At 39.0% G+C, this 26,815-nt stretch overlaps 4 protein-coding genes across 4 annotated transcripts; 2 read left to right on the plus strand and 2 right to left on the minus strand.

The window, feature by feature from the left end:
* Positions 1-340: 340 nt before the first annotated feature.
* On the plus strand, positions 341-2,255 carry LOC133739029 (uncharacterized). The gene is made up of 5 exons (XM_062166741.1): positions 341-597; positions 689-875; positions 1,238-1,447; positions 1,602-1,793; positions 1,878-2,255. Exons 1-5 carry the CDS (start codon positions 515-517, stop codon positions 2,010-2,012), a joined length of 807 nt encoding a protein of 268 aa, XP_062022725.1. The 5' UTR covers positions 341-514; the 3' UTR covers positions 2,013-2,255.
* Positions 2,256-7,108: 4,853 nt separating this feature from the next.
* LOC133735183 (metallothionein-like protein 4A) lies at positions 7,109-9,936 on the minus strand. The gene is made up of 2 exons (XM_062162592.1): positions 7,819-9,936; positions 7,109-7,405 (listed from the first exon to the last, which is right to left on the minus strand). Exons 1-2 carry the CDS (start codon positions 7,902-7,904, stop codon positions 7,234-7,236), a joined length of 258 nt encoding a protein of 85 aa, XP_062018576.1. The 5' UTR covers positions 7,905-9,936; the 3' UTR covers positions 7,109-7,233.
* LOC133737660 (uncharacterized) lies at positions 9,704-13,025 on the plus strand. The gene is made up of 6 exons (XM_062165173.1): positions 9,704-9,889; positions 10,540-10,735; positions 10,846-10,917; positions 11,668-12,176; positions 12,266-12,409; positions 12,581-13,025. Exons 1-6 carry the CDS (start codon positions 9,704-9,706, stop codon positions 12,584-12,586), a joined length of 1,113 nt encoding a protein of 370 aa, XP_062021157.1. The 3' UTR covers positions 12,587-13,025.
* An 11,050-nt stretch (positions 13,026-24,075) lies between these two features.
* On the minus strand, positions 24,076-25,466 carry LOC133739231 (protein EXORDIUM-like 5). The gene has a single exon (XM_062166969.1). The coding sequence runs from the start codon at positions 25,431-25,433 to the stop codon at positions 24,387-24,389; it is 1,047 nt and encodes a 348-aa protein (XP_062022953.1). The 5' UTR covers positions 25,434-25,466; the 3' UTR covers positions 24,076-24,386.
* Between the last annotated feature and the right edge of the window lie 1,349 nt (positions 25,467-26,815).

A 26,815-nucleotide genomic window follows, 5' to 3' on the forward strand; every position in this document is an offset into this window, starting at 1 on the left:
GAAGGTATGTATCCGTGCCATTCTGGCTTGAGTTGAATGAAATGAATGATTTGGATCAAAAAAAAGAGAATAGGCTTTGTTAGCCAAAATTAACCCTAAAAGATTAAAAAACTTGGAGAATAAATTAAATTACAAGGATAAATAGGACAATTATAAAATAGATTTTTATTAAGAAAATTAAAAAGAATTATTCCACAACCCCCACTTTTCTCTCCCACTATTTTCTCTCTGCAAATAAATCTACCACTAAATCTATTTTTTCTGCAATAACTATCCACTTTTTTTTTTAACAACGAAAATTTTTTCGTATTGCAGACTAGTTAGTATTTTTTTTCTTTTTCTTTTTAAAAGATGATCAAATAATTTCACTCCTACCCCCATGGTGACTGAACCCAGAACCTGGATCGTAGGTAGTGGATGCAGACTAGTTAGTATTGAATAAAGGTGTGTGCGGCAGTCAGAGAGACAAAGAGTGAGGTCAAATACCTGAGCCAAGATTGTGAGAACCTGAAAAATGTGTATAGCGGCGTTCGTGTGGCAGTCTCACCCACGCTACCCCTTCCTCCTCCTCCTCAACAGGGACGAATATTTCAACCGGTGAGACTCCCACCGTTCTGGGATTCAATCGTCTTCTTTTTGCTTCGATTTTGATTTGATATTGAGAGGGTTTGATTTGGTTTGATGATAGGGGAACGGCGGCTTTGCAATGGTGGGACGACTACCTCGGGATATTGGGCGGAAGAGACGCGGTGGAAGGTGGGACATGGCTGGCTTGTTCCAAGGATGGTAAGGTGGCTTTTCTCACTAATGTCAGAGAGCTCAACAGACTTGTGCAATGCAAGAGCAGAGGAGAACTCCCATCTCGTTTCTTGTCGGTATGTTAAGATTCTATTTCCCACTACTACAAATCTACAACTACTCTGTGTTTGATTTTTGCCTATGTATATGTGTTTGTCAAAAACCCAAGTTGAATACTTTTAGGAATGACATTATATTATGTGATTGGGTGTGTGGATTATCAGAAAGGGTCAAGATTTGTATATGCTATGTTCAGAAGTGTGGTTTTATTTAGGGTTATATTATTCTGAGATCAGGCACCTCCAAGTTCCCAACTTTCTCAATCTCCACACTTCCAAATTAGCTGTCCCTTATACAGTTATACTGATACATTCTCATTAAACATAAATGACAGAGATCTTGGATGGCTATCACTTATCACAAGTTTCTATTGTTGCAGGGCAAAAAGAGTCCGATGGAATTTGCAGAGGAAGTTGTTGAGGAGGCAGACAAGTACAATGGGTTTAACCTGATATTGGCTGATCTTTGTTCTAAGACCATGCTTTATGTAACCAACAGACCAAAGGAGGAAAAAAAGTTTATCACTGAGGTTTCACCGGGGATTCATGTATTGACAAATGATGCAATGCTTGATTCTCCTTGGCCTAAGGTAAGAACTAAATGGCTTGTCAGTTGGGACGCTTCAATTTTAGCACAAATTTATCACATAATCAACTAGTTCTTTGCTGCATCCTTGGTTTGGTGACATTTACATTATAATTAACTCCCTACATATATTTTGAATCGGCTTCTTTTTTTTTCAGTCTCAACGACTTAGCAATAGTTTCGAAGAGATGCTCAACAAGTATGGAGATGATGAAGTTTCGTTAAAGGAAATGGCTCTACGACTAATGACAGACGAGACCAGAGACGACAAAAGCCTGCTACCTTGCATTTATTCTCCAGAAGTAGAATACGAACTAAGTTCCATATATATTGAATATGCCCCTGCATTGGTAAAACCAATTACATATCTTCCTATATAGTTTTGTCCCCGCTTTAACTAATTTTCTGAAGGTTTTCTTTTGAATTTCACATAGGGGTATTATGGTACTAGAAGCACTGAAGCAGTGTCTGTCAATACAAATGGGGAAGTCACCTTTTATGAGAGATTTATAGCTGGGGATTGGCATGAAAGGACCGAGACCTTCCAGATTGAAGAGGAAAGTAAATAGTATGCATATGGTTCGGTAAATCTCCATTCATTAGAAGAATACATGAATGGACTGGATTGTTGACTTAATAATAATAGCTAGTTCAGAAACTGACATGTCTTTCATTGTTCCTTTTATGGTAAAAATATCCATGCTTGAATAGACTGGATTGCTGGCTTATCAAAGATAGAAGGAGTATAAACCGATTGTGTTGTTTTTGACACAGAGGATGTTCATTAATAAACATTAGTAACTTCAGCATGAGTTCTCGGGACACCCCTGAAATATTTTGCGTTTATAACACCCATTTATGCTCAATAGTGTCAAACTTGAAAGTAGCGTCCCTTGTGTTCACTGGTTTTGTAGATTAAGTTTGCACAGTGGAAATTTAGTTTTTGAAATTTTTGAAACAAATAATCTTCCAGGGGATCTTTATAGTGATTTCACTGTTATTCATTGAAGCTTTTTTAATTAAGAATTTGAAACTTGGAAATACTGGTAACAACCAGCCAAGTATGTACTTCTTCGATTGATGGTTAATTAATTTAGATATCTTAGATATCGAATTCAAAATTACAGAACTTCTAACATATCCTCATAGTTTCTATGTTGTAGCTAGCTAGTTTCTATGTCGTGACCACTTACCCAATTTCAGCTTCAAAATTGCCCACTTACTCCAGTAAGAGATTATTGTGCCCACTTACCCATTTAAAAATAAAAAGACTATTTTAGACAAATTTTCATTATAAAATTAAAAGCATGCCATTCTCTCTCTCTCCCCTCTTTCAATTCCAAGCTGACAACGGCCTCTCTCTCTCTCTCTCTCTCTCTCTCTCTCTCTCTCCTATGCTTCCCGAGGCCGTCGTCCGAGGCCTGCATACTCGCCACCAGCGCTGGTTCTCCTTCTCCTTCTCCTTCTCCAGATCATCCTGCCTCGCCTCTCCGCCTTCCTCGGAGACCTTAACTTCCGGCAACGGAGCCACTCGGTCCGGGTACGACACCGGGCTTATGGAAGGGTCGTACTTTATGAACCGAGCGTGTTCTCTGGTCTACGGCGAGTCGGGAGAGCCGTGAGGAGGAGCGTGCGACAGTGGCGGCGGTTGTGTTTGTGCTGATGATTGCGGAGCCGGGTCCGGGTCGGGTGAGGAGGAGTGTTGTTCGGGTTTGGGAGCGTAGGAGACAGGTTCGATCGGAGAAGGCTGGGATTTCAGGTTGGATTTCCGGCGGGTGCCCAAGACTGGTGCCCAAAGCAAATTCTGGGTGTCCAATTATGGGTTTTGTAGTGTGAAATAAGATCTTGGAGGCTCTGGCATGTTTCACTTGAGGTTGTTGCAGAATTTTTTATTTTTTTTTTGGGATGTGAATAGCTATAGATATTTCACTTCTTCATCATGTGTATAGTTCCTATAATCTACAGATTTTTTTTTTTCTGTTCTTTTCTTTTGATCTTTTCTTAAAACAAGTAACTTGATCATGCAATAATAAGATTACATTTCCTGGCTACTGGGGGGCAGTAGACACATTATTGGCCCCCAGTAGACTTTGATACGAGGGACAGGGATCACTATAGTGTGGTGTTTTGATAAGTTACCTGTTGTTTTCTATGTATTAAAGTCAAATTATCTGTAAATCCTACAAAATGGTTCATTTTTGGTGGTCTATTGAGAGACAGTAGAGACATTGGACTTTTTATTGGGGGGCAATAATATGATTATTGGGAGACACTAATATGATTATTGGGAGCCAATAATATGATTATAAATTGATCAATTGTGCCTGTAGTGTATTCATTTTGGTTTTGGGAGTTCATACAATTCACTGGACGGCAATAATATGATTTTCGGGAGGCAATAATATGATTATTGGGGGGCAATAATATGATTACTGAGGAGCAATAATATGGTTACTGGATATTATTAGGGACCGGTCGCCGGATTCCGGTCACCGGTTGCCGGATTCCGGTCACCGGTCGCCGGCGCCCTGCCACTGGTCACCAGAGGCCGGCAAGGTGGAGGATGACTTCTCCCTCTAAGTGAAAAAGAAGGAGAGGGTAAAAAAGTCTCAACCAAAATAAAAAAGAATTAATTGGGTAAAGGGGAAATAATCCCTTAGAGTGTTTTGGGTAAATGGGGTTAAAAAACAGTTGGTGGAGCAAGTGGGCAAATTTTAAGTTAAAATTGGGTAAATGAGCATTTTCCCTTGTTTTTATATCTAAAATACAGACCAGGTGAAGTCTATTAACAACTTTATTACATGATACTTCTCATCACAGCGGTGATGATACTATTGAGCTTTTTTAGGCAGCGCAAGAGACACAGTTGCAAGCATCACCGCACTTGCAGTAGGCCTTGCCAACCCCAGTGGTGGCAACTTTCCTAGCACAAGTGCACGCGCGGGTTGCAGCCACAATGCTCGCCGCAGGAGCATTTCTTGTGGTTGTCCACAGTCGCAGGGTCGGTCCTGGTTGTGCACCTGTCATCGAAGTTCAGATCCTGTTAAACTACCACCAGTAAAAATGAGAACCTAACTTTGTAGCATCTACATGGAGAGTTCAAGTTTTTTCAAGTAGGGAAAACGTCACTAGTCCATCCTTTCTAGGAACTACCCATAAAAACAAACTAGCAAAACTTCTGAGGTACTACAAGTCTACGGTATATTGACGATACATCAATATACCGGATTTGGTTCGTTATAAATATAAAGTAGAGTCTCAAACTAGCAATCTATCAATACATGATGCCTGTCTACATTTGAATCGAAATAATTTACTTTATGTATCGGTACAGGAGTATATACCTATTTGAACCACTCATTTTTTACCCTTCCAAAAAGTCGGTTCTTGTTTCCTAACTTGTCTAGAAATTGGTTCTCGTTTACAGCAAAATTAAACCAGAAACACTCGGGTTTAAAGGGAGGATATATTTCTTTCTATGTAACTTGTAAGGATGAATACAATACGCTGCAATGATTGTTTGAAGTATGAGGTATTACCTGCAAGACACGCCGCCAGGGCATGGAGTAGGGCAGCCACACCTATCGTTGCAGGTGGTGAGTCGGGCACCTCCCAGAGTAGCCATTTCTTCTTCTTCTTCTTCGTAGTTCATTTCTATTTAAAGTACTACCACTGGTCTGATGGCCGTGCATTTGTGATGCCAATTGCCAAATGGCAAAAGAGGTTTTAGTGTAGACAAGTGTTATATTGTGTTGAATGAAGTTCTCAAGCGTAGTGGAGGTGGCGAAATTTTTTCATGCATTTGTTGTTTGCTGCTCCACGTAGCTAGACATTTAGTCAATCTTTCTTTCTGGACTTTGTGTGCTTCATGATCTACTTGGACAAACATCTCATATATAACCGCCAGTTGGTAAATTCAGTTATATATCTTCTGATGCAGGTACTTGTTCGATCTACAACATATAATCACATGACAATACACAATTATTACTTTTAAGATTTAATTATTCAAATACAAACTTACTTTAGAGAACATGTATAGTCTTGTCCCTGCTTGAGCTAGCAAAATTTCTCAAGGCTTTCTTTGTATGGACTAGAAGCACTTCTGCAGTGTCCTGCGAATACAACTCGGATCAAAGAGAGAGACGAAGAGGAAGTGAATAGTAAGCATACATGGTTCAGTACGTGAGTCTCTACATTTATCATGAGATAGTGTGTTCATCAATAATCTTAAAGCTTTGGGAGTTTTTAGATCCAGAGGCTATTAATTACTAAGGCTAGCCTGTTCGACATCATTATGCACGGCTAGTTTGTCATCCAGCAGATCATTCTTTACGATCGAGTAGACTATATCAAGCATGATGAACTGGCCGTTCTTTGTAAACGCAGTAGCAATTGTTGGCAGCTAGCTAGCAGCTTCTGATGAATTGCTTTTGCACATGAAGGATTTTCAGTTGGCATACAAACGTACAAGTGTATTTACACAAAAACATTTTGTGAGAAGGAGATAAATTGACCCTATTGGGACTCGTCGGTCAAAGATCTGTGTCTGTTGGCCGGAATAAGAAAGCAATCAAAAACTGAGTGCAAACAGGGGTGAACATCAAAAACTGATCATTGGCTACTACATTTTCATTGCAGAATTCAGCTCCACATAATGTGGGATACTCGTGCCTGGTCAGTACACAGTCAGCGCAGCAAAAACAAATATGGAGAAGGTAGGGAACAAAGGTGGGCTTGTAGCAATCTTGATGCTGAGGACTCGCAGAGAAGCGAAGTGGGGCTTTGACGAACAGCAAGGCAAAAAGTACAATTCAAGTACATCGGAAAGGAGCTGCAGCATGTGCAGAGCAAGTTACTGCAATCTCCAAACCTTCGAAGTTGCCAAAGAGAGTTCAGATATTGTGATCATGGAGGATAACTTTGTTTTAGTGGCCATGGTTTTGAGGTTGTGAAGATGCGAGTAAAACATCCTCAAGTTCAATGTAGACACTGCTACGTACTGATCGACTTCTCTGTAACAGTATATGACTCGTGATGTATTGGCGCTCAAACGATGGTAAGAACTAATTAAGAGCTAGACCAATTATATCATATTAACTTTTTGTTTACTGTATCCATTCACTAAATTAAGCTTGTTAGACAATATAGTAAGACTTGCTACAAATATCATATCTACACATACACTAATATTACACCTTCGATAAGTAAATTTGGTGTGCGCAATAGTTGAGCCCAGATTCAAGTTTGTAATTCAGGGTTTGTAGGTTTTGTAACATTCAAATTCAGTGTCCGAATATGGATGACTACGATCTCAAGACTCGATAGAGGCTAGTTTAGCATCTTTAATCATAAAGCCAAGGTTTCAGGCCAAATGAAAAATTCAAAACATAAGCCACAAGGTAACATTGTGTGAATAACCAGGCGCCGCATCACTTCGGATACATCTTGATCAAGTAACTTAAGAAAATGAAATCACTTCGATTGATTCAAATGAAATTCTACGTAGCACGTAGACAGAAGATGTCCCAAGAAAATTCTAAAATTTGGAGTGCTGTAAATTATAACCTCATGTATAAAATTTATAGTAGCTCTACGGCTCTAGCTAATATCAAAGGAACCTCATATGATGGTAACAGACACACAGAAATTGGATCCTTTTATTTCTAGAACAAAGACCAGCAAGTCTATCAAGTATTAACAACCTTCGACACAAAAAGGAAAATGTCTATTAACAACTTTACATGGTAGCTTTTATAATAGTACACTAGCTGTGATGGATATCCTTGATTAGGCAGAGCATGAGACACAGGTACAACCCTCGCCGCACCTGCAGTAGGCCCTGCCTACTCCGGCAGAGACGACGCTCTTAGCACAAGCGCACGGGTTGCAGCCACAGTGCTCGCCGCACGAGCACTTCATGTGGCCGTCCCCACTCGTGGCCTCCGTCCTGGTTGTGCACCTGTCATATACAAGTACAGAAGGGTATAAAATTTCCACAACAATTAACATATAAGAGATCTAGGGTGACGGAAATAAAATTTGAAGAAAGAGGTGGATGTATCTTTCTTCATAAACAGAATCCAACTCCATCAACGACTCAGAACAAACCGAACAAGCCGGTGGTTGTTTCCTAGCTGGGGAATCCTATATTCTTTAGGGTTTATATTAACTCGTAAATATAGAGCTAAACCCTAAACACTGAACAATAGAGTTTCAAGAAACGTGCTGTAATAAACTGATCTGTCGATCCGACTCTTGAAATTAGCTCAAATAGTAAGAACAATCGAGAAATAAGTTAGAATTAAAACAGGTTCAGGGTTACTTCCCTCTTTATATGTCAAAATTAACTCGAAGCAGTGACGTTTGAATTACCTACAGGACACGCCGCCAGGGCACGGAACAGGGCAGCCACAGCTATCGTTGCAGGACATCTTCACACCTCCAACTGTTTCTGCCATTTCTGGTTCTTCTCAAAGTTCTTGACTGAAACTCTGAAAGAGCTAGGTAGCGCTGTTCATTTCCTTTTATACAGCATAAGAGTACGACTTCAAATGCCAAATATGCATGCATGTGTGATGCCAAATGGCACAAGCAGTCTTTAGGGTTTGTGGAGGTGGCAATATATTTTCATGCATTTCTTGTAGCTTCACCACGTAGCCAAAGTTGATCTCGATCTATTCTGATAAACTTTCAGAAACATCTCATATGACCGTCAACTTTGACAAGTGACTGATGTAGAATGATTCCGTTAAGGAAATAAGGTCTCTGACATACACTGGATAAGAGTTGAAGGGTTTAAAAGAAGCAAGAAGAATGTTCTTGATCATTACAGAACGGGTTACAACTCAATTGGACCTCAAACGCATATGAACTGACAGTCAAAAAGCCAATTTTATTCTTGAGGACAAACTATTGACAGATCTAAGAATGTGAAACGTGATGTTTTCCTTTTCTTTTCTTATCTCTCTACTCGTAACATAGAATGGTGAGATTGGAATGTAAAATCAATAATGACGTTTAAAACAAACGTGACAACTATATATAATTGTCCTAACTTAATCATATGTTAAGTATTGAATTTTCACTCAAAATGTCCTGATATAATAAATTCATTCTAGATCCAAAAAAATCTTGATATAATTAGATGTGAATGTTCACAAAAAAAAATTGTCTAGACCACGTGTAGTGCGGCCGAAGATTTTTTGGCTTACACGTGTTCTTCTGGTTTGCTGATGTGTGAGTGAGTATGCCAACTTGCGGCTGGGTGACCTGTTAGCTAGTCAAATAGTCACCCTCAAGTATAAGGGGTACAAGTAATAGTATATGGATTTAAGAAATGTTGTCGAACTCACAAGGATTAGATTCCTTTCACTAGCTAGGGTGTGAACCTAAAGAGAGCTAGAATATACAAATGTACAATCACAAAACCTAAATTCACAAGCTAGGCTCATGGTGAGTACTTGCAAGATGGAGTAGCTAGTGATTTGATTTTGGTTTTTGAAGATAATTTTGAATTGAAAACAACTAGATGCTGAAATATGTAAATTAAATTACTCTAAACTAAACTAGTGATCTAATAGATGAAAGTTAGGATTTGGATTGTCTACAACTAACCTCCCTTGCAAGTATTGGTACATATCAATATTGCTAAATTAATTAACCAATTTCTCTCCTTGCATCCCTCTCAGGTATAATAAGGGACATGCTCATTTTGTGATATCAAGCAACCCCTCTCGGGTGTAGTACTTAACTACTTAAGTTATGTATTTCAATCCGGTTAGGTATCTAGTGCATTACTCTAAGTGCATAAAGTTTGGAGATGAAGAAATTATGCAAACCCACCAAGCTTATCTCTAAGTGATAGTAATTCAGAACCTCTACATGCACACCTACTGTATTTTCATGCTTTAACATTCAAAGGTTACCAAGCTCTAAATATTATACCATGACATGGAAAATACACATACTCAAAGTGTAAAGTCTAAGCATATGCATTCAACTGATCTTGAGCTTAGCATGTAGATGTATGAAAGAAAATTGCATCACATCATGTCATAGCATCAATACATACAATATTGGCTAGAGCTTTCAACCCTACCTCCAACAAAGTAACTACTCACTGATTATCATACAAATTAACATAAAATCTATGATATACATCAAGGTAAATTAAGGAGTTGAGAAAAGAATGAACTAGTTGAAGCTTGACAAATTGATTGCTAGCTTTTCCTTGATATTCCTCCTTGAATCCTCCTTGATGGTGAATGGATGGAAGATGAACTTCTTCTTGATGATGAATGGAATGGAGATGAAGATGCATGTGATGCTCTTTTGGCTAACTTTGAGTGGTAGTGATGGAGTAGTGGTGGTGGTGGTGATGAAGTTTATGGTGGTGGACGATGGTAGTTGTGGTGATGATGATAGAGGAGATGGAGTAGTATGGGTATCATGGGTTTGGATTTTGGGAGGTGGAGCTAGATGGAGGTTTTGTGGTGGAGATGAAGAGAGAAAAGAGATGTAATGGGGTGGTATATGGGTGATACTACTAGAAAAAAGATATTTTACTGCAGGCCGTAAATGGACATGTCGTAAAAGACCATTATTATTTAAGGCGTGCATGAAGTGCGCTGTAAATGACTCATAATGTGTGTCGTAAATGAGTCAAAAGTGTGCCGTAAATAAGTTACAAATCATGCAAGTGAAGAAATAGACTGCCAAATTGCGCCAAAAGAATAATGATCGAACCCGGTTTCCTTCATGGGATGACAGGCTAAATGACTTCTCATTAGATCAATTGCTTGCACTTTTAAAGAAACTGGAGCACAAATTGAAGATGTGCATCAGCAATTTGATAAGCAATATGCTATTGAGCGATGAGGATATACTCCGACCAACGATGCTTGATTTCTCTAATTCTCTGTCTCTCATTGTTTTAGAAATTTCATGGTACTCCAGATTATAACATATTATGATTTTTTTTACTCTCAACGGATTTGATTTAGAAAAAACTAGAGTAACATGAAATTTACATTGTTTTTATTAATTAAAGCATACTAACTGATTAGGTTTCTAAATTAAATTAATGATCTGCAGGCCTTGTTATTTCCAAACAACAATGTAGACTATTCTCAGACTGGATTGACCCAATACCCTACTAGTGGTTCGATGATGTATACAAGTGAAAGGACTTTGCCTGAAGAGCAAACTAATCTCCAAGTCTTGTTCAAAACAACCTTAATCACTTATCATCAGAATTACAATTACAGTTCAATGATGATGAACAGAAACGGTAAGACCTACTGATGAATCTAATATAGTAACATAATAACATATGAAGTACAATACTCTGCATTAATTTTGATCATAAACTTGGTATGTGACTAACAACAACATATGCAGGCATGCTATGGCAGAACTACAGCATTCAGACTGCTCCATCAACATCAAACGGATCAAATTACAATGAACAAAGTATGTCTATGACGTGCGAAAATCATCTACAATTAATACAGAAACATAGATGAGAATTTGACATTGCAGACTGTGTATCCAATGTCTGCAAGTTACTTATTTGATAATGCCAATCATTTCTTGCATCTAAAAGGCTAGCGATGACGATGAAGATTGGTCAGCACACGTACAAGTGTTCTTGCATCTCAATGAAATCGAAGTACCCAAGAGATTATTGTTGTCTTTAGATATTTATTATTATTATTATTATTTTCTAGGATTGCAATTTAATTTGATGATTATTTGAGGAGAGACATCACAAATATTCATATCTTAATTGGGCGGTTTCAAGTTTCAACTTCTTCTTTTTTCATGCGAATTTCTACTTACACCACAACACATGTGGGCAAAGGCCACACACATATTGCCACATAATTAAAAAATTGTGGATATAGACCTCATACCCACTTTTATATTCAATGTTGGTGTCTATATCCTCAACCGACAAACAAAAAACACGGGTCCCTAATTATTTAAATTTTTTTTTTGATTTAAACCAATTATTTAATATTTTTTTGGGTCTTCTTTTCTGTACGCCCTTATCTCTTTCTCTTCTTTCTCTCAGACTCTTATCTCCTTCTCTTCTTCTGGAAAAATAAACCATCTCTCTCTCTCTCTCTCTCTCTCTCTCTCTCTCTCTCTCTCGCTCTCGTCTTACTGCGTCTATTTCCATCGACCTTCCTCCGATTCTTCAATCACAAATTCCCTTATAAACCCAAAAAGCTCTCTCCAGATCTTCACAAAAATACTTGATAGAATTTCAGATCCCGATCCACCGACAATGTCAACCACCGTCCCCCCGTCCTCCCGATCTCCACCACCTCTGTCGCCGCCGCCGGATCCATCGAGTCCCAGGCCTCCCAGCCTCGGATCGCCACCCTGGCCTTCCGCGCCTTCATCAACCACATCACCGACACCGTCCGCAACGGCCTCTCCCAGCGCCGCCCCTGAGCCGAGCTTGCCGACCGCTCCGCCTTCGCCAAGCCCGAGTCCTTCTCCGCGTCCGCGTCAACTACCTCGCCGTCGTCGCCCTCATCGTCACCGTCTCCCTCTTCACCCACCCCTTCTCCCTCGGCCTCCTCGCCGCCTGGCTCTTCCTCTACCTCTTCCGCCCCTCCGATCAGCCCCTCGTTATCTTCGGCCGGACTTTCTCCGACACCCAAACCCTAATGGGCCTCGTCGACCTCAGCGTCTTCGTCGTCTTCCTCACCTCCGTCGGGGTGTGTTAGTATGTATAACCTACCCTCTATTTTTGAATTAGGGATTGTGATTTCTTTATTTCTTATGCGATTGAGGTTTTTCTTTGCAGCAAGGGATTGAAGAGATTTCATACTGTGTTTGTAGAGAGCGAGGTTGCGAATCACCTCGGATGAAAGAAGCCATCGACCATCAAAATTCGTTCCTCGTGCTTCAACCCGAGACCATGGAGAAGCTCCAGCGACAACACAATCAGGTACCATTTTAGTGTTTGTTATTTTATTTTCTTTGATGGGCTCTATTCGATATATATGCGGGAGAAAAATTGGATGATTTTTGTTGTCTATGGTTTTCTGGTTATGGCTTATTGATTGAATTTTGTATGGGTCTATGCCTATCATCTCTAATCCAAGATCCCCAATTTCAGCACTGAGTAGGAGGCTGAAACCATGGCAGTGATTGAACCTAAGTTGATTTCAGCAATCGATCCCCAGAAAGTTGAAATAAAATGAATAATATCAAGAATCTGATCAATTTCAATTCCGGAACTGCAAAGAAGCAATAGGACTGGATACTGGACCATGAATAGAAGCAATTGTTGACCGGGAAAAAAAAAAAGCAATTGAAACTCTGACTCTGATTCCTACCCGTTGGTCCCACCATGTCAGAATTGCAAAGAAGCCACGCTCAGCAAAACTGAGACAATTAAGGGGAAAGCAACCCCTCTACAGGGCACTGACCCAAAAAAAAGTGGCTACAGCGTGGCAATTACCTATTGACACGCACATGTGTGTCCTTTGGCCCAAATATGTCACGAATGTGTATGTGGCCATTGCCAATAATTGTAGTAGTGTTATGTTATCAGATTATGTTAAAAAATAACAAGTTAACAACCCCTATGTGCCCCTATTTTTGGTTCCATTTGGTTTTGTACAATCAAGATATTAATCACACTTGTCCAACGGTTAAATTAAATAATCCTTAAAAACAAGTGCCCTAAAGAGCTTTCGAGACAACGCGCTTCACGCGCGGCGACTTTTCCTTCCCTGCAATTCCTTCACAGATCTATACTGCAACACCGTCACCGACGGTGATTTCTCCACCAATTGAGCACTTCGCTCTTTCTCTGGCAACGGCGGCCCCTCCCATCTTCACTTTCTCCGCCCTCCCACCGGGAAGTGGCGGAGAGGACTCGATGTCGGCAAATCAAAACAAACGAAGCCGAGCAAACGATACCCTCTGCGACAAATTCATGGCGGCGCAAACCACCGATGAAGAACCTGCACCTCCGCTTCCAGTTTCTTCCCCTGATTCGAACAGCTATGCGGCTCGTCTTCTCAACCCGCTCAGTCACTATGGCAAAGCTGCAATTGAAGATTTTACAATGACTGAAGAGGACTACACTATCACCGAAGGTACGATTGCTCCAAATATCTGCTTCTCTAAGCGAATTAATGATAAATTGAATGTTGAATGGCGGTGTGCTGTTATTGTGAAATTGATGGGAAAACCAAATGTCAAGAATGCCTATACATTTATGCATAGTGGCCTCAAACGAAAATGGAACCCTCAAGGTCCATGGCAGCTCATTGACTTGCCCAACGACTTCTACATAGTTAAATTTACACTGGAAGCTGATCTTAATGTGGCTCTATGTGGAGGTCCTTGGATTCTTGCTGGACAGACCTTGGTTGTCCAAAAGTGGCGCCCTGCATTTGATCCCAATAATGAAAAAATAAACAATATGGCTGTATGGGTGAGAATTCTGGGTATTCCTGTGAGATACTTTAAGGATTATACACTTAAGGTGGTGGGGAAAATTCTGGGAACTGTCATCAAAATTGACCAGTTAACTCTAGCTCAAGCTCGAGGAAAGTTTGCTAGAATTTGTGTTGAAATTGATCTGCAGGCACCTTTGAAACCTTTTGTGGAGATTGAAGGAGTTGCCTATGGAATTGTTTATGAGGGAATATCGCAAATTTGCTTCAATTGTGGTTGCTATGGACATGCCAAAGCTAATTGCCCTCAGTCTGCTCCTTCTAAGCCTGTTCCTGATGCTGAAAATCACATGAATTCTGAAACTCCCACTTCCCCAGGTTCTACTGCAACTAACTCTTTTCAGCATCCTACTGAAGCTGCTTTGGCTACTAAAACCAACCATCAGTGTAATGGCATGGAGCTTTCTTATCAGAATGTGCAAGCGACTCGAACCGGCCACGGACCATGGATGCTCATGTCGTACAAAAACAAGAAAGCCAACTCTAGTAAGATCCCAGCTAACAGTGCCCCTGTTCCACCTGGTTCGAGATTCGCTTTACTTGAGACTTTTGTTGAAGGTGAGAACAATGCTCTGAATGAGGTACAACCTACTCCTGTCGATTCTTTAGATGGTCAAGACAATTCTGAACCTGCAGTGGTGCGTATGTGGAAACAAGTTCAAAAAAAAGCCAATATGATCACTACTGACAATGTGCAGCATGCTTCTACTTCCAACAAAAACATCTCAATTGGCAAACCTCCGGGATCCCAGAAAAAGCCTCTCAAAGACATAACTAATGGAAAGTCTAGTTCGAGACCATTTGCTCCTAAATTCAACCTGGGAAGAAGATCCAATCAACCTTCTGGAAAATACATTGTGACATCTTTAGCACAGAAGTCTAAAGTAACATCTCAGCCTATACCCACGGATAAAAATCAGTCCTCAGTTTCTTCCAGCCCAGTTCAAGACCCACATCCTCCACCCAATCTCTCTGCCAAATTTGGGAATTGCCCTCCTGAAAGCGGTTCAAATTTGGAGTCAACTTGCGCTGAAATGGATTCGACTACTGAGGTTTCTACTAGCAATGGCCAGGTGTGTTCTGTCCTTGCTTCTGATAACTTGAACAACATGATATTTACTGTCTCTGGTGAGAATACTAACCTATCCTCAAATATGGAGGATATGGTTGATAACTGATTTTGGGTCTCAACCCTCTTATTATCTGCTTTCCAATGATTAAAGCTCTCTTTTGGAATTCTAGAGGTGCAGGAAGTGAGAAATTTAGATCTGACATTGCAGATCTTGTTAAATTACATTCAATTGATGTTTTAGCTGTTTGTGAACCCCGTGTCCAATTTTCTAGAGCTAAAGATTCAATCTTATCTCTTGGATTCTCTGATTATATCATTGTTGAAGCCAATGGATTTTCTGGTGGTATTTGGCTATTTTGGAAATCTAATCCATTAAAGGTCGATTTTGTGGATAAAAATTGTCAATCAATCACAGTTAGAGTGACTCGCTCTGGTGGTATTAATTGGATGCTTACTGTGCTTTATGCTAGTCCTACTAACTCTGTTAGAAGCAATCTATGGAATTATTTTGATCACCTGGTTTCAACACATCAGTTGCCTTGGATTTTTATTGGTGATTATAATGAGCTTTATTCCTCTGCTGACAAAAACTTTGGTTCTATGCGTGGAAGAATTGGAGGGCTTAAGCAATGGGCGGATCATAACGCCTTAATTGATATGGGTTTCATTGGGTCCAACTTTACTTGGTCTAATAACAGAATTAAAGAAAGGCTTGACAGAGCTTTTTGCACTTGTGATTGGAGATCGTACTTTCCTGAAGCTTTTATAAGACATTTGGCTAAAATGAAATCTGATCATTGTCCTATTCTTTTACAGCTTCATTCTAACAATTCTGTGAATAGAGCTGCTATCCCCTTCAGATTCCAGGCTATGTGGCTGACTCACAATGATTTTGCCCCTTATGTTGATAATACCTGGAAAAACTCTTGTGGGTCTTTTGTTGAAAAAACTCAAGATCTATCCCATGCTCTTCTGGACTGGAATCAACACACTTTTGGTAATGTCTTCAAAAAAAAGAGACAGTTACTTACTCGCATCGGTGGAATTCAGAAAGCTACTGATAGGTACAGCAATCCCTTTCTTCTCAAACTTGAAGCTAAGCTTTTGATTGAGTATGAAACGTTGAGAGACCAGGAAAATATTTTTTGGAAACAAAAATCGAGGAACAAGTGGTTACAAGGAGGTGACAGAAATACAAAATTTTTCCACTTGAGTACCCTTGTGAGGAGGAGGAGAAATAAGATTGAAGGATTATTTGATGATAATGGGGTTTGGCAAACTGACACAGATTCTTTGAATAATATGGCTGTTGCTTTCTTTCAAAAGCTTTTCTCTAATTCCATCACACAGGATTCTAGATTTGTTATTCCTTGGCTGTTTCCTTCTCTTGAACCTGATGAGCTGAATGATTTATGTCTGCCAATCAATATGTGTGAGGTTAAAACTGCCATGTTCTCAATTGGAGGACTAAAAGCTCCTGGACCCGATGGATTTCCTGCTGTTTTCTACCAAAGGTTTTGGAATCTTTATGCCACAGAGGTCTTTTTGATTGTGCAGAATGCTTTCACTTCTGGTGAAATTCCTTGTGGTCTGAACCACACCATTATCTCTTTAATTCCTAAGGTCAGTGGACCTCAAAGTATGATGCAATTCAGACCTATAAGCCTGTGCAATACTGTTTACAAGGTAATCTCAAAAATCATTGTGGCAAGGATTCGACCGCTCATGCAAAAGCTAGTCAGTCCTAATCAGGTCAGTTATGTCCCTGGTAGACAGATTTCAGATAATATAATGATTGCTCAGGAAGTTCTTTTCAAATTCAAAAGGTCTACTGGAAAGAGAGGCTTTTTTGCTTGGAAAGTGGATTTATCTAAAGCTTATGACCGTCTCAACTGGCAATTCATTGAGTCGGTTTTATATGAATCATTCATTCCTCAGCCTCTTGTGAAACTTATTATGAGTTGTATTACATCAACAAGTTTCCAGATTTGTCTTAATGGTGAACTAACTCAATCTTTTAATGCTCAACGAGGAATAAGACAAGGTGATCCTCTCTCACCTTATATCTTTGTTCTTTGCATGGAGAAATTGTCCCACTTGATTCAATCTGCTGTTGATATTGGTGTTTGGAAAACTGTAAAAGCTTCTCAATCAGGTCCTAAAATCTCTCATCTCTTCTTTGCTGATGATCTGATGTTATTCTCTGAAGCAACCCTTGACCAAGCCTGTATTATTAAGCAATGCCTTGATAATTTTTGCTCTCTCTCTGGACAAGCTGTCAGCTATGAGAAATCTCTCATTTTCTGCTCTCCTAACACTAGCAATGAGATTGCTTCTGATATCAGTTCCACTTGTGGCTCTCCTCTTACCACCGACTTGGGAAAATACTTGGGTATGCCTCTCATCCACTCTCGTGTTACTAAGTTTACTTATGCTAGCATCTTAGACAAAGTTCAAAGTCGATTGGCTGGCTGGAAATGCAAAGTTTTAAGTTTAGCTGGCAGAGTAACTTTAATTCATTCAGTTACTGCTGCTATTCCTAATTATGCTATGCAGACTGCTAGATTGCCCATGCTTATTTGTGATGACTTAGACAAAATGAATAGGAACTTCTTGTGGGGAGATACTGAAAATAAAAAAAAAATCCATTTGGTGAACTGGGATATTGCTTGCTTGCCTAAGAACCTTGGTGGTTTAGGAATTAAGAAAGCTTCTGATATGAATCAATCTATGCTTGCTAAAGCCGGCTGGAGGTTATTCCAAAATGATGTTGGTTTGTGGGCTTCAATTTATAAAGAAAAGTATTTGAAGCATGGCTATTTGTTTGACCTAAACCATCAACAATCTAAAGACTGCTCCAGTACTTGGAGAAGTGTTCTTCATGGTGTCAACCTATTGAAAAAAGGTCTTATATGGAGGGTTGGTGATGGTAGGAAAATTAAGTTTTGGACTGATGTATGGTTCCCTCCTACTGCACTCATCAATCATGCTCTGCCAGAGTCTATTATTAATTGTGAGGCTACTGTCTGTAGTTTCTGGAATGATAATGGTTGGGACTTGAATCTACTTTCTGCTTGTCTTCCTACTGCTATTACTGATCAAATTTTGCGAATCCCTCCTGGTTTTGATGGTTGTGAAGATGATATCCAAATCTGGGGATGCACTTCCAATGGTTCTTTTTCTGTCAGGTCAGCTTACAGCACTTTCTTTGAGGACTATGACCAAATGAACTCTCCTTGGAAATTTATTTGGAAAATGCAAATTCCCCCAAAGCTCAAGACCTTCCTATGGGTCCTTTGTCATGGTAAACTTCTCACCAATGCTCACAGAGTTAAAAGAAACCTCACTGATGATGATACTTGCCCTATATGCCACTGCACTAGTGAGTCCCTCTCTCATCTTTTCAAAGATTGTCATGCTGTTCTTAATGTGTGGAAGTCTTTCACCTTGCCTCAGCCTGTGAAATTTACTTTCTCCATGAGTTGGGAAGGTTGGTTACAAGCGAATCTTTTTTGCAAAGCCAAATGTCATGCCGGAAATCTTTGGTGTTCTACCTTTGTTTTCATATGCTGGTTTATCTGGAAATGGAGAAACAAACATATTTTTGAGACTCACTTTCGAAAACCAAATTATCCAGGTATGGTCATTAATGCTGCTATCTCTGAATGGAACAATGCTCAGTTGAAATCTGATTTGAACAGAACTTATTGTCTTAAGCTGCTGAACTGGATGAAACCTCCTCATGGAACCTATAAATTAAACATTGATGGCAGTAGAAATGGACATTCTGGAAAAATTGGTGCTGGAGGGGTTATCAGATGTTCTAATGGATTATGGCTCAAGGGATTCCAGATAAACTTAGGCATAGGTGAAGTTTTAGACGCTGAATCCTGGGGCCTATACTATGGTCTCCAACAAGCTCTTGAAGCTCACATTACTCATGTTGAAGTAGAAACGGATTCTGCAATCCTGGCAAAGTTGATCTCTCATATTGATGTCGCTCTTCATCCCATGGGCTCTCTTATTTATTGCTGCAAAAATTTGATCAGAAACTTCATTTGCTTCTCCCTAAAGCACATTTATAGAGAAAGTAATATGGTTGCAGACTGCCTTGCTAAGGAGAGCATCAATCATGATTATGGGATAATTGAGTTTGATAGCCCTCCCACTCATGCCTCTTCTGCTTACCTTGATGACCTTGATGGTATAACCCGGCAAAGAAGAATCTCTGCCAGGCATGATGATAGGCCAAGCTAGTTAGCCTTCTTTTCTGTTTCTTTGTTTCTGGGTCTTTTGACCCCTTACTTACCAAAAAAAAAAAAAAAATTAAATAATCCTTTAATTAAGTCCTTATTATAAGTCTTTATTACAAGTGCCCCAAAACATAATGGCATACACCGGTCACCAATTAACATCTTTGATCTTAGTTCATGAAGTATATTCCAACAAAGAAAACATGCATTGGAAATCATTTTCAGGAGGTTGGAACTTGGATTATTTTTTAAATAGCAGCTCATAAAATGCATGTTAATTATAAGATAAAATGCAAACAATTGAATTAAAAAAATAAAAGATAAAATGCAAACAAATTTGTTTTTGATTGTCTGGTGTAGTTTTAGCACATAGAATTGACCTAGGAAAGAAGACATGGATCCTCTGCACTGTTTAAGGATGTTTTCTTGTGAATTCTTCAATTCATGCCAGCAAATAAAAGGGTCCACTGTGTTTTAGCTCAAGATTGAACGAATATTTGTAGATTTTTTTTTTTCTTTTCCTTTTAGCTACTGAAGAAATATCTTGATATTTTCAGTTAGATCATTGCCTCTTATGAAAAAGAGAAGAGAAAAAAATGATATGATCGACAAAATAGAGAGTATGATTGCATTCTATAATTGAGGTACTTTATGTCTTCTTCTTCAAATTTGCTCACCACCAATATTTTGGTGGTGATACCCAAGTTGCTTCCAGCCTCAGAGTGGTAGCTCACTCGGCCACCATTTTTGTAACAAAAAAAAAAAAAGACTTCAACACTAGCTCTCCCTAGGTACGTACTATGCTAGCTAGTTTTGTTAATTGTTTTCATCTTGCATTTTCAGCATATATATATTGGATGTCTCTCTTCTTCTTTTTCGAGCAAAATATATTGGATTTCTTAGAAGTTCAATTTGTTGGGGAGATACTCAAACAAAAGTTGGGGAGGGAGTGACAACTCTAGTCGAAGTGGGAGAAATTGGATCGCTGCTAGTTAGTTGGTGTAGGAGACTAGACGGATGATGTTGCCCATACAGAAGTTGCTCGACAGCCTAACCATAAGGATTTTCTCAAAGGGAAAAAGGAAATTTAAGGATGTCCAAGTTAAATATTTAAGTTAAGAGGTGATAATATGACATCGATTAGAGTTAAAGGGGTCAAGAGTTTAAGAGTTTAGGACGTCAATCCACTTCTAAATCCATATTATTTGCAAGTTAGCTTCTTATAATGTACTTCGTTTAAATTCACTGGTCGTGTTTTTTTCTCCTGGAAATATTAATTAGATTCAGATTAAGTTTAGAAACTTTGACCTAATTAGGGCTAGGAACCAAAACCGTGAGTTAGGCCATTGATTAATAAAACGAATGTTGATCAAACACTTTGAAAAATGAAATACTCTCTCAACTTGACAAATACAACCATATTCTAAACTTGCAGAGAAATGATCAAATTTTCTAAAAACAATAAAATGATGAGTCATTTTCAAGATAGTTGGAAAGGAAGTGTTCATAACCTGTTGACGAGGTAATGATGAATTGCTTTTAGGTGTGAGAATCTAAGACGCCAATTGAAAGGAAGTGCCCCATTGCCAATTTGAAAACGTGATATAATTGTGTGGATTTGATGGTTGATACAAATGGATGAAGTTAATTGCTTTTGACAGAGAAATATAACAAGCTTAAAATGTTTTATGTGGATTAGCTAGGGTTTAGCAACTTAGTTTATCTCAGCAATTTGGCACTTTCTCTAATTTTTGGTACTTATATATTACTCACCTTGCAAGGAAGATGGATTGGAGATGCACAAAAATGGAATATAACTGTAGTATGAAGATACTCTACGAAGTTTTAGGTACACTTGATTAATCAATGTGACTGGACTTCACTTGATTATAGGACCAATCATTTTGTCTCGTCCCTTTTTTTTCTTTTTTTTTTATACAGAGATTTACATTGTATTAAGGGCAAATTCATTGTACCTCCCGGATGTGAAATTATTTGTGTTCCTGCACTTTTAATTTCATCACGCATTGTCCCTGTACTTACCAATTTCAATCAATTTTGTCTAACCCCTGGCTTTTTTGCCAACTATTATGTGATGTATTTTGAAATTGTAGTTACATGCGATATAATTTTGCATGCCACATTAGTGAATCGTCATCATATAAGGGAGTCCATTAGAACCACATTTTCAATTTATAAAATACTTACCAAAAAAATGAATGATTAGACATGATTGATTAAATTGGAGAGCACAGGGTTACATGTGATGAAATTAAAAGTGTAGGGTCACAACTGATTTAATATGTAAATGTTAGGAAAGTAAAATGAAATCTTGTATTAAACTAAAAGAAATACAACGGAGAGATACAAAACACACTCAAAAGAAATAATTTGAGATGTTGTAAATAATTTGTGAATATTTAATAACTTTCTTGGTCTAAAACTACTCTAATAACAAGTAAAAATACGATAAGTTACTAAAACTCTTAAAACAACTATAACTCCGTTAAATGGTCCCGAAAAGCAGTGAAATGGTCAGAAATGAACTCCTAGAACCCAGAATTTTCCGCACTTTGCTGAACATTCAGAGAAGAACAAGTGACCGTTGTCATAAATGGAGAAAACAAAGCAGTTGGTTTCTGACAAAGTAACTATAGGTTTTCCAAGTTAATTTACAATTTATAACCGACTTATCCTATTATTTATTCAACTTGAATAAGAACCAAAGTTTTTGTGAATGTGCAAAAACAAAAAAAAGGGACACTTGCTGCTTATGACCGCCATCTGGTGTATAGACTTTGATATTCGGACCTTTTGGACCGACTTTATTAAAATTTTGTACCCTTCTTTATTTTATAATAATTGAATAAGTTTCCTTTGGTGCCCCCTAAAACTTTGCAAATTTCTTTACAGTAATAAGTGTAGCTTTAGTGGTCCACAGTGGTAGCTGTGCTATTAAAAGTCGGGGCATCGAGTGGCCTCTTGCTCAAGTCCCTCCCTAGTAGCCAACCCATTTGACCCACTAATGGACAGTTTCTGGTACATGGCTTCAATCTCTTTTTGTTCTTGTGATCATATTTTGGTTAGTTTGATGTTTGTGTTCTCACTAATACTTTAGTCAGTTTCGTTAATTTGGTATTAAATTGTGAGCATTCGACTAAAATACAATAACAATATTATCCAAAAATGCAAGAAGTTGTGACGAGAATTTCTAAACAAATATTTTGAATAAGCGATTTTTCTTATTTGTGGCAGATTGGTAGTTGAGTTTATTGAGAAAGACATATACGTCTCTAAATGCAATTTAATGTGCATGTTTGACATCAAATTAATAAAAAAGATTATATTCGTTACAAACTTAAACACATTGATTCTATTAGCAATAGAAACTTAATCAGCTAAAAAAAAAAAAATACTTGACTCATATTCAAGAATGTTTATTATTCGACTTGGCAAACTAAAGGTGAAAAAAATCATGCATAAGATATTGTTCTAATTCATCTCATTTTACATAGTAGAATAAATGTGAATGTAATTTTGGACATAGAATTCCCACTAGTCTAAAATAATGTTCAAAAGAGAGGTACCAAAATTTAGCAACCCCCTCATAAATCATGGCCACTTCCAAAATATCAAAATAAATGTAGAAAGGGGTGTGCAATAAAGAATGTGGTCAGAACAACATCAAACCCACATGACCATCATATATGCTTCTAAGGTAGTGGAGTGGAGTGGAGTGGAGTGGAGTGAATAGTGATGGCTATTTGAGGTAAACTTTTCCTTTCGATATTTTTAATCTTGCTAGTCAATTAGCATCATTCAAGAGTGTATCCACCAAATGACAAAGTTGCTTGTATCATCACACCTTTTATACTTCATGTTCACCAAATACCCTAATATATGCTTGACAATCATGTCCAATTTTGCATGCTCAATTATTAGGGTTACAAATTCAACCTAAATTAATCTAGTGGTATTTTATATTTTTTAATTATATAATGATAAAAGGTCAAAAAGTATCAGTTATGTGCAAATCCGTGTTATTCCGACAAAATATATTAGATAAAAACTAAAAATCCTAACAGTATACGAATTAACATTTGATAGATTATTCAATTTCTAGAGATCTTATTAATGGAGATTCGTTTATAAAATGACATGTTAGTCAAATGTTTAATAGGGGTTACTTTCTTGGGGTAATGATGCTGAATTATAAAATCAAAGTCCACCACATTACAGTGAGACATGCTCAAACCCCACTATATATGGAGTTGGTGACTCCAAAATCCAGCACAGTGTTTTTGACAGAACGATGATTGATGATGACCCTGAAAAATTGACATTTTGGTTCTGCTTTCCACTTGTTTTTATCAAAAATCTTACTAACATGCTCAGTTTAATTGCTGTGATCATCAAATCTCAGAAACTTCCAAGCCCATTGCTACTGTTTTTTCACATTAAAGAAAACTATTTCATTGGTTAAAGTCTTTCTTTTAGAGTGTTGATCATGACATTTTACAACAAAACTACAAATTGGGGTTCTTTTTTACCCAACAGCAGCAAATCATTGAAATAAAATCAAATAAAAAAAAAGGTGTAGCATGTCAAAATAGTGAAATACTGATAAAGATTGAATTAGTTGCAGCAAATTGCTTGATTATGCTTGAGCTCGAGCTCAGCTATACATGATAATAATTGATTAAAGAAACCGAGTTTCGAATTTTTCCTTTTCGCACCTAGTAATTCGAATATGTTCGACTCCACGAACCAAGAACTTGAGCTATAAAATTCATACCAAATTATGATAACAAAAAAAAAATTGCCAATACGAATTTCCTCTTCTTCTTCTTTTTTCGATTAGAATACGAATTTCCTTCAAATTGCCAAAATAACATATGAACATATAATATACTGTAAAATTTTATATCTAAGATAGTAAGATTACACTAACCTATAGCTAGCTACCAAAAAAAAATATTACAATAAGCTCAAGCAAAGCTTACTTTATCCTTCTCCTCCACCGCCACCGCCACCGCCCCCGCCCCCGCCCCCTCGGTCTCCAACTATCTATCTATAGATCTAAAACCAAAAATAATACATTTTTTTTTTTCCAATATGCATGATTTGAACTTAATCCATAGCATTAGGCCCAGCACAGGCCTTCAGTTCAGGGCTCCATAGCCACTGCACCAAGAACTTCCTCCCCTTCCTCCCATTCACATTGAACGTCCTCCCTTCTCTATCCCTCATCACCTGCCCAATGTACCCACCTCCGCCTCCTGTTCCGTACAACCCCTCGCACAAGTCCCCGATCTCAGTCGGCGCCGTCGGGTCCTCGCCGGCGTACCAGGCATTGACAAGAGGGTTCGACGACAGCTCGGCCAGCTCGTGCCCGATCACACTGATCATACCGTCGACGCCGACGTCCTTGTTCGGCGGCGACAGAGCTCCGGGACCGCCTCCGCCCATGTAGCCGGGAAGAGCAAACGGGTAGGCGCAGACCTCCGGGCACTGCTTGCCGGAGTTTCCGATCCAAGCGTAGGGGAGCGTGTAACCCACCATGGAGGGGAATGTGAAGTAGTGGAAGCCGCAGACGGCGCGGCAGAAGTCCTGCATGGCGACGTCCTCGGAGGTCAGGATGAGGTAGATCCCGTTCTTGTGGTCGACCGGGAACGGAGCAGATCTGACGGCGTTGGCGATGACCTGCTGGACGGAGAGGCGGGTGAGTTGCTTGCCGTGGGAGTACTTGAGGTCAGCGTGCTCCCCCGCGACGACGACGGAGCGGGAGACGTTGGCGCCGGTCTGGTCGGTGTAGAGCGAGACAGTGCGCCACCACTCGGCGACGGAGGGCGACGGAGCGGCGCGGAGGTCGGTGGTGGAGATGGAGTGGAGGAAGTCCTTGATGAGGAGCTTCTGGGGTAAGGCCCAACGGCCGTACCAGATGAGGTAGATGTTAATAGGGGCGGAGGAGAGGACGGGGCCCATGTGGTAGCGGAGCTGCACCAGATCTGAGGAGCCCTCGAACTTCTTGGAGGAGGAGAGGGTTCGAGGAGGGAGCTTGGGGTTAAAGATGGTCGGCTTTGTGCTTAGGGTTTGAACTGAAGGTGGTGTTGCTGCAATGGAGGAGTGGAGGAGGAAGAAGGGGAGGAGGAGGAGGAGGAGGGAGAGTGACGACATTGTTGGAGATGGGGAGTACTGAGGGGAGAGTGAGGAGAGAAGGAGGGGGATATAAAGGTGGGGAGTGGAGATTGGGAGGGAAATGGGCTGGAGACAGCTAGCTGCAATAGTAGCAGTAACAATGGCAATGTGTGGGCACAGGTTCTTTAGTCTTTACTTTGAGTCATTGTCTCCTTCTCTCTCTCTCTCTCTCTCATGGAACACTGGGAACTGGCTTTCTAGCTGGGGCTCTTCTGATTTCAAATGTTAGGCATGGAAATCAATTTTTTTTTTTTTTTTGGGGTACGTGTACTGTGTACATTATTTGAATATGTGAAATGAAATTGTTTTAAGGGTGGATACGATTTTCTGTTTGGATTTTGATGAATTTTTTTTTTTTTTTGTTAGTTGCAGTTTAAGGTTTTTGTTTCTGTTATATGAGAGAGGATCGAAGACCCGTAATATAGTCTGATTTTATTTATATTTTCGACATACTTCTCCCTCCTCATTATTTAGGCTAATCCTAAAAAATAGTACAAGCACGGAATCCGAAAGACTACACAGATTCGACAAAAAATTAAAGAGACTGGTCAAACTCGACCGACACAATCCAAGTATTGAACACTTCCACCGTAGAACACAAATTAATTGTCTCGACCGAATTAAAGAGGTTGGAATTTGTGACAAAGATCTTACCACATAAAACAAATTTTCACAAATTTGTTAAACAGTCTCCGTTATATTCCTGAATATACAACTATTAATCAAAATGATACTACTATTATGAAGATAAAAATTGTCTGATTTAGACTATTAAACAGTCTCCGAGTACATGAAATTGAATGTACATTACGCCCTTATTTAGGACAAAAGTAATCGCCCCACCTAACAAATGATCCGGCCGAAACCATCGAGGGTGTCCCATCAAGGGTGTCAATGCTTGGAATGAAGAATTCACAATCATGAAAAATCAAGAACCAAAGTCATGAACAATATCATGTACACAAGTAAACTTTTATATGTTAGTACAATATTCAAGTTCACATTTCATCTTATACTCACCTAATTTCTTAGTATATTCTTTATTTTCTGAACCGTTACGAACTTCAACCCGAAAAGTAGCTGGCACATAAAATTTCTTTAAGCAAAACCTAGTTTCATTTATTCCTTGGGGTTATTTTTAGCTAGAGTTGAGGCAGTTACAGCAGCTTCTGAACCTTAGCTAGGTCACCCATGACCATGACCAAATCTGAAAACGACAGGAGATAGATCTCTCCTAAATGCTTGGGCCAATTATTTCTGGCAATTTTTAGTAACACTGAATGTTTCTGATCAAGCACAATCGAGTTAAATTTTTTTTTTGAGGTAATCGAGTTAAATTTTTTATCGGTGGAAGAATGTGA

The sequence above is a fragment of the Rosa rugosa genome, chromosome 3, assembly GCF_958449725.1.
Source record: "Rosa rugosa chromosome 3, drRosRugo1.1, whole genome shotgun sequence".
NCBI lineage: Eukaryota > Viridiplantae > Streptophyta > Magnoliopsida > Rosales > Rosaceae > Rosa > Rosa rugosa.

Bases quoted from the DNA above. Each gene is read 5' to 3' on its own strand.
- LOC133739029 (XM_062166741.1), top strand. From the start codon at position 515: ATGTGTATAGCGGCGTTCGTGTGGCAGTCTCACCCACGCTACCCCTTC. The intron at 598-688 runs GTGAGACTCCCA...GTTTGATGATAG, and splicing joins AGGGACGAATATTTCAACCG to GGGAACGGCGGCTTTGCAAT. The intron at 1,794-1,877 runs GTAAAACCAATT...AATTTCACATAG, and splicing joins TTGAATATGCCCCTGCATTG to GGGTATTATGGTACTAGAAG.
- LOC133735183 (XM_062162592.1), bottom strand. From the start codon at position 7,904: ATGGCAGAAACAGTTGGAGGTGTGAAGATGTCCTGCAACGATAGCTGT. The intron at 7,406-7,818 runs GTAATTCAAACG...TGTATATGACAG, and splicing joins CCTGGCGGCGTGTCCTGTAG to GTGCACAACCAGGACGGAGG.
- LOC133737660 (XM_062165173.1), top strand. From the start codon at position 9,704: ATGGTGAATGGATGGAAGATGAACTTCTTCTTGATGATGAATGGAATG. The intron at 10,736-10,845 runs GTAAGACCTACT...CAACATATGCAG, and splicing joins AATGATGATGAACAGAAACG to GCATGCTATGGCAGAACTAC. The intron at 10,918-11,667 runs GTATGTCTATGA...AAATTCCCTTAT, and splicing joins ATCAAATTACAATGAACAAA to AAACCCAAAAAGCTCTCTCC.
- LOC133739231 (XM_062166969.1), bottom strand. From the start codon at position 25,433: ATGTCGTCACTCTCCCTCCTCCTCCTCCTCCTCCCCTTCTTCCTCCTC.